Here is a 14,362-nt window from a genome sequence, read left to right as displayed (position 1 = left end):
AGGTGGACAGCCATATTCCTTAAGGATGTTGAGGGCACAGGACCAGGAGCAGAGGCATGGTTCCTTCCTGAGCAGCCTCCCACCACTGCCACTAGGGCCCACAATGGCTGGACTCTGCTCCACTCTCCAGCCTCCTGTGAGGCAGCCAGCAGAGCCACAGCCAAAACTCTGACCATTTCTGTGCTGGGTGTCCAAGCAGAGGGCCTCAAAGAGACTAGAAACCTTGCCCATGCCTAAAGGTAATGGCTGGGCATCAGATCAAATAGGACATTCATGTTTGCTGAAAACCTTCTTGGGGACCTGTATTCAGGACCCTCCATGACTGGCCATATAGGCTCTTGAGCCTCAGTCAAGTCAATTACAGCTGTCCCAATCCAGTGTGGCTGCCTCCTCCCTTCCAACCCTTTAGGTCCCTGTAACCTTGCACCTCCAAACTGCCCAGAAGTCATACCTCTCTCATGGGAAGAGGAGCAGACAGGGAAACCTGCCTCCCAAGAGGCGTGTGTGTGTGTGTGTGTGTGTGTGTGTGTGTGTGTGCGTGCGCGCGTGTGTGCACGGGCACACACCCACACCTGTGGTGGCTGGGAGTGGTTGGAAGACATAGTGGTTGATGTTAACCCCATGTGAATGTGTGTGTAACAATAAACAACTACCACTGTCTTCCTTGGCTCTTCCTCCATGTTTGCGCCCTCATCTCAAGTGTCCCTTCCTTGTTTGATTCAGACTGCACCAGAGACCTCCCAGCTCCGCATGTTGAAGAGTGGCTGGTAGGAGCCTGGTCCCATGGCAAGGGAGAGAACTGAGCCTGGGGAAGAAATGGCGCTGCAAACAAGAAATTGCCTTCCATGCCCACCTCCAGCCCTCTCATTCCCTGGAACCAGACCCAGCAACACTCACACACTGAGAGACAAGCCCTGGGGAAAAACTTAGTCTATTTCATGCCCTCCAGGGTAGCAGACAAGTCAGAAGGCCTCTCATTTAGGCCTGTGAGTCCCATTCAAGGGAAATGGGGGGTGGAGGGGCGGGGAGGCAACGCCGAGGGGACCCTCCCTCTAGCAATCACTCTGTCCCTGGTCCCTCTTCAAAGTTTGAAGGAAGCCCCACCTGGGTCCGCAGGAAGTTGAGGCTGGTCTCTGAGATTCTGCAGAAAAGCAAGATGGGAAAAGGGAGCAGCTGGCTAGGAATACTGACCCTCAAACCTGCAGACCAGCAAGGCAGGTCCAGTAATGTCCTTCCCTCTAGAGAGCAGTCCTCAATTTATAGGCTGATATTCTGAGTACCGCTTGTGGCCCAGCAGCAGAAACACGCCTCCTGCCAGCAGCATGAGTGCTGGAGCACCCAGGGCCACTGCCACGATGCCTAGGACTAGCGAGGACAAGGCATCTACTGGAGGGGTGCCCACACCCAGGAGCATGGACCTAGAGTGAGCAGAGTGAGAAAGAGAGGTGAGCAGGCTTAGGGGGGAAGGCCAAGAGGCCCAACCCTCCTCCACTTTGACCTCCCAAACCCTCGGCCCAGGCCCTGACTCTCACCAGCTGAGGTAGTGTTTGTCCCAGTAGCCAGGGCCTGTGGAAGCCCCAAATGTCAGATTGAAGGCACAGAAGTTGTTCTGGGACCCAAAGAAGGCTCGAACAATGGGTGACTGGGGTAGAAGGTATGCCAAGGTGGGGTAAAGAGGGGAAGCTTGACAGGGCATGGCTGATTCCCGGCCCCCCTGCTTCTGGGAGAAAGCCACTGGTCGCCACTGCATGAAGCCTGATGGGAGGGAGCCCCATAGCAGCTGGTCCAACTGGGGAGAAAGGCAAACAGGCAGGATGAGGAGGACCAGTGGTGCCCTACCTTTCTGTTCCCCCACCCTTTCCCAGCCTCCATCTGTCACGAGTTGTCCTGAATCCTAGGCCTGGTTCTAGAACTCACAGGCTGTTTGCATCGATCTCTCTGTAGAAAGGGGAGCTGGACTGGATGGCACTGGGTCCTTTTCCAGCCTTAACACTCAGCAAGCCTGCACTCAGCTCCCTCCTTTGGGCCCCCGGGCCCTTGCAAATCCTGTCAGAGCACTAGTCACATTGTACCGCCTTCCCTGTGGCTCCTCCACTGAGAGCAGAGACTGGGCTAATTCGTTAGCACAGTGCCCAGCACTTAAAGGAGCTGAATGAAGTGTTGCTAAATGGTAAATGGTTGAATGATTCTCTGAGGTCCTAATGGGGTCCCCCTTCACCCCACACCCATCTGCTTCTCTGCTGGAAGCCTGACCTGGAAGACGGCAGGTGCATATTCATCATCGATGAAGTGCTGCTCCTGCACTGAGGGGCAGTCAGGGCCATGGCCCAACGTGGCTACCTCCAGCCCAAACAAGGAGTGGTTTCCCCGGGGAGAGGCCCCAACCAGGTCCACCTCTAGCTGGCAGGTGTCCGCTGTGTGCAGGAGGCGAGGGGGTTGGGCTGGTCGGCCAGATCTGGAGAAGGCCTGAACCTAGGATGGAAGAGGCATGGGAGGTGTGGGAAGCAGGTGGACGCCTGTGTTTGAAGGCGACCCCCATCATTAACTCCCACCCTCGTAAACCAGCCTTTTGAGTTCTGATTCCCCATACCCTTACCCTGAAGGCCAGGCTGCCACTGGCAAAAGCCCCAGTGGGGTCGTGAATGGGGTGGCCTCGAAATGTGGCGCTCAGGGTGGCAGGATCCAATGAGTCAGTGATGTTGTCCCAGGAGAAATCGGCCAAGGAGTATGGGGGATATGATTTTCCTGGAGGCTTTGCGGCCGCGTCGGATGTGTTGGTGCTGTCAAACTCAAACAGCTGGCGGGTGGGGGTGGGGAGGCACTAGGCTTGCCTGAGTCCAGCTTTCTCCTGAATCACCACCACCCCCCGTTCACTGGCCCCACCCCAGGCTCTCATACCTGACTCGACTTCACCTACCCCCAGTCTTCAGTTTCTCCCTCTAACTCGAATGAACCCTCTCCTCTGCACTCTTCCCCTTGGTTCTCCCCCAACCTCCTCACCCTGGTAAAGACGAGAGCAGAAGAAAATTGGATGCTCTCCTTGGGGAGTACCATGAGGCCCCCTTCAGGCTCAGAGGAAATCAGGAGGCTCCAGTTGACACTCAGGGTGCTGTTGGGGGTGTTGGTGGCCACCAGCAGCACGGCTGGGGGTCCCAGGCTGCTCCACACATAGTGCAGGGTGGAAGTGGCACCCACTGCCTGGATATGAAGCAGGTTCTGGGAAGGGTCCAGCCAGTCAGAGATCACCTTCAGAGACACCTGGAACATGGAGCAGTGGAGGGTCAAGAGAACAGGATCAGGGAGAGACACAGGGCAAAGAAGTTTGGGGATAAGGAGAGGGGCCTTGGAAAATGATGGGGAAAGGGTGGGACCTTGGGGGCCTAGGCAAGAGGAATGCTTGTGGGAGCTAACAGAACCTTGTTGTAAGGGGCAGAGGTGGGGTGGAGGAGAGGTGGGTAGAGCCAGAACTGCCTTGACCCTGGTGGAGAGATCAGGGCACAGGGCTGAGAGGAAAAAAGAAATCCAACACCTGCTTGGACCTGGCTCACTCAGCGCTAAGTCAAGGTCCAGGTTTCACCGGAAGACAGGAAGCTCTCACATCCACCCTACTCCACAATCCTGTCCCGTGACCCATGGCTGCTCCGACCCCCAGTTTGAAAAACTCTTTTGTCAATGCAAGCACGCTCCACCCCCACCAACTGTTTGCCCTAGATTCCAACCACCCTTCAAGGTAGCATATCCTGAAACACCTACTGCTCTAGCCCCTCACCTGGCGGGTCTCCTCCCCAAGAAGGCCAAACGGAGCTGCTGTCAGAAGTAGACTCAGGAGGAGCACGGCGCTCCTCATAGCTTCTCACGCAGTCCCGACTTCAGAAGGCGGAAGAGACGCTGAAATCATGTGACTCACAGATTCAGCTGATCTTTTTAAAGGGCGGGACCATCACAACAGTTCTTAAAGAGACCGCCTCCCTTAACCCAGATTTGTGAGTGAGAATAGAATCAGAAAGGTTAGGAGTTCGTCATCCCCAACTGACCTGGCAAGCAAGTCACCCCAGGCTAGATCTGCAGACATACTCCCAACCTCTCCTACCCAACTGGTCCCGCTAGAGTTACCTATAAGCAGGCATGATGTCTGGATTCAACATCCAAATGTAATCTATAGAATGACTCTGTGGCAGGGAAGCCACAGAGAAGAATTTGAAGGAATTCGATGGGAGAGATAGCACACCTCAGAGGGTTCTTTTTGTCAATTTTTAATATTTATTGAGCCCCCAGCTATGCAGGTTCTTGTCCTGGAAGAGCTCACAATTTTATTGTGGAGAAAAGAAACCTCAGAAAACAGGACATGAAAGTGATACATAATTGTCATAGGAGGGAGTTCATGTCTGGCTGAATGAATTCACTTTTCATTTTTCTTGTTTTTTTTCTTTAATTTTAAAATTTTATTTATTTTTTGGCTGCGTTGGGTCTTTGTTGCTGTGCGCGGGCTTTCTCTAGTTGCGGCAAGTAGGGGCTAATCTTCGTTGTGGTGCACAGGCTTCTCATTGTGGTGGCTTCTCTTGTTGCGTAGCACAGACTCTAGGCACATGGGCTTCACTGCGACGCGTGAGCCCTAGAGCGCACAGGCTTCAGTAGTTGCAGCACGTGGGCTCAGTAGTTGAGGCGCACAGGCTTAGTTGTTCTGTGGCATGTGGGATCTTCCCAGACCAGGGATAGAACCTGTGTCCCCTGTATTGGCAGGCGGATTCTTAATCACTGCGCCACCTGGGAAGTCCTTTCTTGTTTTTTTGTTTTTGGTTGGTTTGTTTGTTTTGCCTAACCATAAAATTATTTTGACTGATAAAAAATGCATACAGTACAATATTCATAAGGTACCAAAGGGTACCACCCCTATTCCCCAGCAACCTGGGTCCTTCCTTGAGACAACCACCATTATCAGTTTCTCATGTGTCCTTCATAAAATATTCTATGCATGCTCAAGTGTATGTTTTGTTGGGTTTTTTTTGGCCGCACCATGTGGCATGTGGGATTTTAGTTCCCCGACCAGGGATCGAACCCGTACCCCCTGCAGTGGAAGTGCAGTCTTAACCACTGGACTGCCAGGGAAGTCCCTCGTGTGTGTGTGTGTGTGTGTGTGTGTGTGCGCACGCACACTTGATAATACATATATATATACATATGTATAATAAGATACAATGGAATCCACTGTTCTGCAGTTTGTTTTTTCACTTATATATTGAGGAATGTTCTGTATCAATGCACTTGGAGTTGTCTCATTCTCCAGTCTTTCATTGCAGGGCGGATGTTCCATGGGTATATTTAGCCAGAACCTTGATAGTATCCAACATTTTGCTACGGGCAAACAACACTGAAAGGAATATCCCTGTATGAAAAGCATTTCATACACATTTGTAACCAAATCTATAGGATAAATACCCAGGAGTAGAATTGCCCAGTCAAGTTGCCCTCTGTGAGGTTCATCAATTGACACTCACACCATGTTTGAGAGCCCATTTCCCCCACACCCTGGCAAGTGCTTACCAAACTTAATTTGCATTTCCCTATGAATAAGGTTAAACATCTCTTCATGTTTTATTAGTCATTTATTTTTTGCTTCTCTGGAGCTATTTATACACTTTGTCTATTTTTCTGAGGCCCTATCTTCTTTTTTTTTTTTGCGGTAAGCGCGCTTCTCACTGTTGTGGCCTCTCCCGTTGCGGGGCACAGGATCCGGACACGCAGGCTCAGCGGCCATGGCTCACGGGCCTAGCCGCTCCGCGGCATGTGGGATCTTCCCAGACCAGGGCACGAACCCATGACCCCTGCATCGGCAGGCAGACTTTCAACCACTGCGCCACCAGGGAAGCCCGGCCCTATCTTCTTAATGGCCAAGTTCTAAAAGTTCAAGGAAATCAACCCTTGTACTGTTGCAAACATCATCCTCCCTCTCCCACTTGTTCTTTTTTTGCCATGCAAATATTCTATGTAGTTACATTTATTATTTTTCCCCACTCTGATAAGTATTTATTTACTTACTTACTTACAGCCATGCTGTGCAACTTGCAGGATCTTAGTTCCCTGACCAGGTATGGAACCCGCACCCTTGGTAGTGAAAGCACAGAGTCCTAACCACTGGATTGCCAGGGAATTCCCCTGGTATGTTTTTAAATCTCGTGTCTTTTTCTAGTACTCTTATATTTAAATCTTTCAGTCGCCTGGAATTAATTTTGCTGTAATAAATGAAGAAAGGATCCAATTTAATTTTTTTCCCCAAATGGCTACTCTAGGATAAACTAAAATTTCCTTAAAAACTTTCATTTTTCTGGCCTTACTACCCAAAGCAATCTACAGATTTAATGTGATCCCTATCAAATTACCCATGACATTTTTCACAGAACTAGAACAAATAATCCTAAAATGTATATGGAAGCATAAAAGACCCAGAATTGCCAAAGCAATCCTTAGGAAAAAGAACAAAGCAGAAGGCATTGCCCTCCCAGACTTCAGACAATACTATAAAGCTATGGTAATCAAAACAGTGTGGTATTGGACTTTCCCTGGCAGTCCAGTGGTTAAGACTCCATGCTTCCACTGCAGGGAGCAGGGGTTCAGTCCCTGGCTGGGGAACTAAGATCCCACAAGGTATGAAGTATGGCCAAAAAATTAAAAAAAAAAAAAAAGATACCAGCGTGGTATTGGCACAAAAACAGACATATGGATCAATGGAACAGAATAGAGCCCAGAAATAAATCCAGACACCTATAGATAATTAATCTTTGACAAAGGAGGCAAGAACATACAATGGGGAAAACACAGTATCTTCAGCAAGTGGTGTTGGAAAAGTTATATAGCCACGTGTAAATTAATGAAATTAGAACACACCCTCACACCATACTCAAAAAAAACCTCAAAATGGCTTAAGACTTAAATATAAGATATGACACCATAAAACTCCTAGAAGAGAACATAGGCAAAACATTCTCTGACATAAATTGTACCAATGTTTTCTTAGGTCAGTCTCCCAAGGCAATAGAAATAAAAGCAAAAATAAACAAATGGGACCTAATCAAACTTACAAGCTTCTGTACAAAGGAAACCATAAACAAAACAAAAAGACAACCTATGTACTGGGGGGAAATATCTGCAAATGGTGCAACCAACAAGGGATTAATTTCCAAAATATACAAACAGCTCATACAACTCCGTAACAAAAAAACAGAACCCAATTGAAAAATGGGCAGAAGACCTAAATAGACATTTCTCCAAAGAAGACATACAGATGGCCAATAGGCAGATGAAAAGATGCTCGTTATTAAAGAAATGCAAATCAAAACTACAGTAAATCAACCACACTGCAATAAAAATTAATTATACATAAAGAAAAACCTACAATGAGGTACCACCTCACACCAGTCAGAATGGCCATCATTAAAAAGTTTACAAGGGCACTTTCCTGGTGGTCAAGTGGTTAAGACTCCGTGCTTCCACTGCAGGCAGCACAGGTTCGATCCCTGGTTGGGGAACTAAGATCTTGCATATCACACAGTGCGGCTAGAAAAAAGAAAAAGAAAAAAAGTCTACAATAAATGTTGGAGAGAGGGTGGAAAAAAGAGAACCCTCTTACACTGTTGGTGGGAATAGAAATCGGTGCAGCCACTATGGGAAGCAGTATGGAGGTTCCTCAAAAAACTAAAAATAGAGTTGCCATGTGATCCAGCAATCCCACTACTGGACATACACCCAAACAAAACTATAATTTAAAAAGATACATGCATCCCCTATAGCAGCACTATTTACAATTGCCAAGACACGCAATGGAATATTACCCATAAAAAAGAATGAAATAGTGCCACTTGCAGCAACATGGATGGACCTAGAGATTACGGTACTAAGCGAAGTAAGTCAGAAAAAGACAAGTACCATATGATATCACTTACATGTAGAATCTAAAATACAACACAGGACTTCCCTGGCGGTCCAGTGGTTAAGAATCTGTGCTTCCACTGCAGGGGGCACGGGTTCGATCCCTGGTCAGGGAAATAAATAAGATCCCGCATGCTGTGTGGTGTGGCCAAAAAAGAAAAAACAAACAAACAAATGAACATATCTACGGAACAGAAACAGACTCACAGACATAGAGAACAGACTTGTGGTTGTTAGTAAGGGGTGGGGGTCGGGGAGGGAAGGATTGGGAGTTTGGGATTAGCATATGCATACTATCACATACAGAATGGATAAACAAGGTCCTACTGTATATAGCACAAGAACTACATTTCATTATCCTCTGATAAACCAAAATGGAAAAGAATACGAAAAAGATATGTCACTTTGCTGTACAACAGAAGCAGCCACATAGCACAGGCAGATCAGCTTGGTGCTTTGTGACCGCCTAGAGGGGTGGGACAGGGAGGGTGGGAGGGAGACGCAAAAGGGAGGAGATATGGGGATACATGTATATGTATAGCTGATTCACTTTGTTATAAAGCAGAAACACACCATAGTAAAGCAATTATAGTTCAATAAAGATGTTAAAAAAAATTTACAGAGAAGTTATAATGCCATGAGAAAATGCCTCTGACCCCAATGCTAAGTGAAACTAACAGATGAGAAAAAAGTTCTATATGTCTTGAGCATTTTCTGTTCCTATTTTTTGTTTTTCTCTTTCTTTTTCAATAAATAAAGTTTTGCACAGAAATAAGACTGGAAGTAAAGATAACAAAATACTAACAGTGGTTGGATTCAGATAAAGGGGCTTTGGATTCTTTAGAAAATCATTTCTATTTTTCTGTATTTAATAAATATTCTTTTGGAACTTAAAAAAATCGTAAATCAACTATACTTCAATAAAATTTAAAAAAAAAAAACAACTTTAACTTTTCTTGAGAAAAAAATTACTTGTACCCTCTGAGGTTATCAACTCTGGGCTTGACAAGCAAGGATATAAGCAAGAGTCTTGGCTGAGTTCAAAGGGTTTCAGTAAATAAGAATTCAAGTCTCCCCACCACCCCCAATACACCACATTTGGGGGCGGGGTGTGGAATAGGACTTAGTTGAGTCCAGGAATTTGACAGGGAAGAACCATGACAAAGTCAAGGTGGCAGCAAAGTTGTGTTCATGGAATCACTTAGAGTTCATACAGGCAACAAAGTGGCTTGGATAGCCTTTAATCACTGTTAAATTTAGCCTTTGAACAGCACAAAGGGGCTCTGAAAGCTAGACTGAAGAGTACAGATAGATCTAACATGCCAGGAGGAATTTTCATAGGTTCAGGAGACTTTGTAAGTCTTAAAGAAGAAAGAGGCACTGATGACAGGAGGGAAGACTACTATGTACAATTATCCAAGTGCTTAACCATTACAGCTGAAACCAGAATGGACCCAGAAAGGTGTTAAGGAACAAATGGGAGGCAATTCCTCCCTCCACAACTTTCAAGCACTACCTCTTCAAGATCTTTTTATCTACTTGAGAATTAACTCATCTTTCTTTAAGGTCTTAAAGCTCTGAAGGAATTAACACTGCAAGTAAAGACGCAGGGATTTCAGCAAAAGATAGGTAGGCTTATTTCAGAGCCTCTCATTGAAGAGAAAAGCTGAAGACTTCATTTTTTTTTTTTAATTTTATTTTTGGCCGCGTTGGGTCTTCGTTACTGTGAGGGCTTCCTCTAGTTGCAGCGAGCATGGGCTTCCCATTGCAGTGGCTTCTCTTATTGTGGAGCACGGGTTCTAGGCACGTGGGCTTCAGTAGTGTGGCACACGGGCTCAGTAGTTGTGGCGCACGACCAGTGTCCCCTGCACTGGCAGGTGGACTCTTAGGCACTGTGCCACCAAGTCCCAAGCTGGACTTTAGACTGGGTTAAGCAGGAAGCTGAATACTAGGCATAAACAGAGCAGTCTCCAGAAGCCCTTTTCCACAGCACACCTCTGTTCAGGCAGCATAGCCAGCTGTGAATGCACTTATAGAGCCAGACTGCCTACACAGGAATTCTAGGTCTGACATTTATCAGCTTTGGGACCCTTGGACAAGCTACTTTATGCTTAGGATTCCCCATCATAAAATGGAGTTATTACCTACCTTATAGGGTCCTTTTGAGGATATGCAAAGTGAACAGAACATATCTATTATACAATAGGCAATGTGTGCTAGCTATTATTATTCTGCCTAGTATTCAACTTAGTAACACTAAGTCCCTTGGTCAGGGAGGAGACACAGTCTCATCGCATGAGTCATGAGGACAAAGGGGACAGTGGAAGGCCCAGAAGAAGGACTCTAAAGAAATCAAAAGCTAGCCCCACCTAGCTTCCAGCATCTCAGGGCCACTACAACATTTTTTTTTTTTTCTTGATAAAAACAAAGCACAAAATGGGACTTACATCTTTTGTTTCTGCTTACAGGGAAAGCAGAGGTCCTACTGTGACACAACCATGCCAGGAAAATAAGCCAGCAAGCCAAAATCGACTGGAATCAAGAACAACACGGGTGGCTTCCCTGGTGGCGCAGTGGTTGACAGTCCGCCTGCCGAGGCAGGGGATGCAGGTTCATGCTGTGGAGCGGCTGGGCCCGTGAGCCATAGCTGCTGAGCCTGCGTGTCCGGAGCCTGTGCTCCACAACGGGAGAGGCCACAACAGTGAGGGGCCCGCGTTCCGCAAAAAAAAAAAACAACAACACTGGGAGAGGGCAGAGAAAAAGAATTCTAGGTATGATAGGAAGGATTCTGAAAAGTTACAGGATACAGTACAGAAACAGATGCTCTATGTCCTTTAGGATAAATGCCTGAGCCCTAGCACGTACTGGGTGTTGCTCTACGTACAACCACATACAAGGAACACCCATGGTTTGGACAGGTTCTCCCTGTTCTTTGAGTGGTGAATGCAAGGTGGTACGTTTTTAAGCTTAACAATATAATGCTTTGAACTCCAAGAGCCTTCGCAACCAGCATCTACTGAGAAGTCTGAAGAATACCCTCTCAAGGAGGCAAAGATACTGAATGACCTCATTCCCATCTCTCTTCCCAGTAAGGTTTTTTTGCCTCTTCCCTCCTTGCCAGGAGGCAGAGATATGACCCAAGGTTGAAAAACAACCAACCACCATCTCAAATGACTTAGATTTAATCATCGGAAGCAAACTAAATGGAAAGCTTACAATAGAGAAGAATTACATGTCAAGCCTTTTGCAAACTGAGCTGGGACAGAAAGGGACTGGGGCTGCCCCTCAACCCAATCCCTTCCAAACAAAGACATCCACAGTGTCCCTGGCAGTCTGGCTCAGGGAAGGGGGAGACTGTTGGCTCTGTGCGTTGAGGTCGCCTTGCCACCGCTCACTCCTGGCCAGCATCAGGGGCCCCGCCTTGCTGTCTCTGGTCATCACCCTTTTTTTTGTGGCCTGATACGATGTCATCAATCCGCAGCAGTAGAACTGCCGTCTAGGAGAAAAACCACAGCCCCAAAGAGGTTAGCAAAGAAGGGAAGGACACTTATTTTCTTTTAGACGTACCACCTAGCTCCTCCTATATAACTACCATTTTATCTAGCTGAAATCTACCCTTTCAGAGTCTTGAATGTAAAATGCATTTCTCGGTCAGCAAGGGATGCAGCATGTGCTACGTTACCTTGCCTTTTTTCTTTCTTCTTTTTTTTTCTTTTGGCCATGCTACACAGTTTGTGGGATTTTAGTTCCCCAACCAGAGACTGAACCCGGGCCCTCAGCAGTGAGAGAACGGAATCCTAACCAATGGACTGCCAGGGAATTCCCTTTTTTTTTTAATTAAAAAAACTTATTTATTTTTGGCTGCACCGGGTCTTTGTTGCGACATGCGGGACCTTCTTAGTTGTGGCATGTGGACTTCTTAGTTGCAGCATGCAAACTTCTTAGTTGTAGCATGCGAACTCTTAGTTGCAGCATGCATGCGGGATCTAGTTTCCCGACCAGGGATCGAACCCGAGCCCCCTGTATTGACAGCACGGAGTCTTACCCACTGGACCAGGGAAGTCCCCCTACCTTGCTTTTTAAATGAGCTAAATATAAGTAGGGGGATAGAATTCCTTGGGAGATCTTTTGGGGAATACTCTGCCTTCTATCCCCCCCTCCTCAAGACTGGACCAAACACACTGTTTTCTGGTTATCTGGAAATAAACAGCACAGCATATGTCTTAAGAGTGCCTCACCTCCACTGCTGTCTTATACGTTTGCAGCTTTACAGCCAATGGTTCCCAGATGCCCAGTTCTTTCATGTCTACCAAAGTACCTGTCTCACCATTTACGCCCCAGGTCTCACAATTCTCCTGGGTGTGCTTGGCCTATAGTTGGAACAAGCATAAATAATTAAAGGGGAAAATACTAGGAACAAGTAAGCTGACAGAGACCATTACATAAAAATCAAATACACTGCACTGATAAGGTAGGGATAAGAGGAAACGGCAATGACAACAAACAAATCAAAAATTAAGAAAGAGAAGAAATTTTAAGGGAACAAGCTACCAGGAGAACCTGGAAAGACAGACATGAACTACCCTCTTAGGCCAAACACAGCTTTTCCTACCCCATTAAGAGAAGAGTATGGAAAGGAACTCACCCGAAGGGAGGTAAGTAGACGGATGGTGCTGGCCCCACAGTTTTGAATAAGGGTACGAGGGATGACCTCTAGGGCTTGGGCAACAGCCCGATATGGCCATTGTTCCACACCAGTCATGGCCTTGGATTTTTCTGTCAAGGCATGAGCCACAGCCATCTCAGAAGCCCCACCCCCAGGCACCAGCTGAGGGTCCAGGAGAACATTGCGGCACACCTGCATGGCATCCTGGAGGTTGCGTTCTACTTCCTTGGGAAAGCGAACAAAGAGTATAAAGCCAAAGCTTGATGACTCAAGGACAAATCAAAAGCACCAAAGGGCTTCCTGACTGCCAAATTCGGTAAACCACCAAGGAGGGCAAACTAAGAAAGGTCCTTGAAACCTTTTGGGCAGGGCAGATGCTACTAACTCTGGAAAAACACATTAACTACAACTGCAACAAGGCCAAGGGGAATGTGGTGTCACTCTGGGATGTTAGGCTTTTGCCCATTGTGCTTGACAGACCTATAACCTTACTCTGTCCTGTCTAGCTGTGTACTCTAGGAGGCTGCACAGTGTAGTGGAAACTCTCTGCTTACTAGCTATATGCCTTTGGTAAAATACTTAACCTCACTAAGGAAAAAAAAAGTAATATTTGTAATTTCAACTTAAAAAACAAGGAAACAGTGGTTGCTAGTGGATGGGGAAACGATGAGTCATTGTTCAATGGGTATAGTGTCTCAATTTTTTGAGATAAAAAAAGTTCTGAAGATCTGTTGCATGTGAATATGAATACACTTAAAACTGCTGTAACTGTACACTTAAAAATTATTCAGATGATAAATTTTACATTAAAAAAATTTTAAACCATGATTAAAAATAAAAATATTAAAAAAATAAAAAGAAGAGGGAGATTTGTGGCTTCAGATGGCAATTAAATAACTACAAATGGGCAACAGGATGATTTTAGGCCTTCTGGGAAACTCTCAAGAAATGGAATGACCTAGATCATTCAGTCACACTTCCAAGGCTGACTCACCGAGAGAATCTCTTTGCTGGCCCCCCGGAGGAGAATGGTGCAGGCCTTGGGGTCTCTGCACTCAGTGATGAATGTAAAGTACTCATCTCCAATTTTCTTGATTTCCAACAGGCCTGCCCCTGTCCCAACATCTTCTTCTCTCAGTTCCTCTGGTCGGCTGACTATTCGGCCCCCACAGGCTCTGTTGATTAGATGGGAAGAAGGGCGACAGGGAGAAGACCAGATGATGTCAAATACTTTTACTCATCTTCCTGGTCCTTAGGGTCTGTGGTGGGGTGTAAGGGTTAAGGGCCAAAGTGGACTGCTAGCAACACTTCTACCTAACTCGAGACGTCTTGGTTGCCTGGTGAAACAGATTTCCAAATATATAGGTGAAGTTTCCTTAAACTAATATGGCTTTATAAGTGAAAGTGTGCATACCTAAGGCAACTACTGTAACGAGATACAAGTTAATTCAAAGTATACTTAGTGGACCCTAAAATTGGGACAAATGAATTCTTATGCATATCTGACCAAGTGTATAACACATAATGGTCATTTCTAGATAGAACTCATCCTATAATGCCCAGTTAGATCTCAAGGCCAATAACAGGACTGTACTAAAGACAATGTAAAGGTCAAGCAAGAAATAAGGTGATTAGGTACATAAGTATATGTCTCACCCAGTTTTAATAAATGTAGGGCTATTTTTTTTTTTTTTTTTTTTTTTTTGTATGCGGGCCTCTCACTGTTGTGGCCTCTCCCGTTGCGGAGCACAGGCTCTGGACGCGCAGGCTCAA

General features: G+C 46.4%; 3 protein-coding genes across 5 annotated transcripts in view; 1 reads left to right on the top strand and 2 right to left on the bottom strand.

Annotated features, from left to right (window-relative positions):
• TMEM79 (transmembrane protein 79) overlaps nucleotides 1-656 on the top strand; it is a 5,786-nt gene extending 5,130 nt beyond the window's left edge. Inside the window, exon 4 of the mRNA XM_007457896.1 lies at nucleotides 1-656. This exon is cut by the window's left edge and continues 396 nt beyond it. The gene's annotated coding sequence lies outside the window, so the exon portion shown is untranslated.
• Nucleotides 657-915: 259 nt separating this feature from the next.
• GLMP (glycosylated lysosomal membrane protein) lies at nucleotides 916-3,847 on the bottom strand. Its single transcript, XM_007457895.1, has 6 exons — nucleotides 3,770-3,847; nucleotides 3,001-3,258; nucleotides 2,597-2,797; nucleotides 2,254-2,472; nucleotides 1,533-1,789; nucleotides 916-1,418 (listed from the first exon to the last, which is right to left on the bottom strand). Exons 1-6 carry the CDS (start codon nucleotides 3,845-3,847, stop codon nucleotides 1,253-1,255), a joined length of 1,179 nt encoding a protein of 392 aa, XP_007457957.1. The 3' UTR covers nucleotides 916-1,252.
• A 7,240-nt stretch (nucleotides 3,848-11,087) lies between these two features.
• CCT3 (chaperonin containing TCP1 subunit 3) overlaps nucleotides 11,088-14,362 on the bottom strand; it is a 15,726-nt gene continuing 12,451 nt past the window's right edge. Inside the window, exons 9-12 of one of the 3 annotated variants that reach the window (XM_007457893.1) lie at nucleotides 13,584-13,764; nucleotides 12,569-12,814; nucleotides 12,162-12,293; nucleotides 11,088-11,419 (exon numbers count right to left, since the gene is read on the bottom strand). In XM_007457893.1, coding sequence (XP_007457955.1) covers nucleotides 11,315-11,419; nucleotides 12,162-12,293; nucleotides 12,569-12,814; nucleotides 13,584-13,764 — 664 coding nt within the window. In that variant the 3' untranslated portion in view covers nucleotides 11,088-11,314. The remainder of the gene's footprint in view (nucleotides 11,420-12,161; nucleotides 12,294-12,568; nucleotides 12,815-13,583; nucleotides 13,765-14,362) is intronic. The other 2 variants (XM_007457892.1, XM_007457894.1) reach the window with 2 other exon arrangements.

The sequence above is a fragment of the Lipotes vexillifer genome, unplaced genomic scaffold, assembly GCF_000442215.2.
Source record: "Lipotes vexillifer unplaced genomic scaffold, Lipotes_vexillifer_v1.1 scaffold238, whole genome shotgun sequence".
Lineage (NCBI taxonomy): Eukaryota > Metazoa > Chordata > Mammalia > Artiodactyla > Lipotidae > Lipotes > Lipotes vexillifer.
This window is presented reverse-complemented; position numbering and strand designations above follow the sequence as displayed.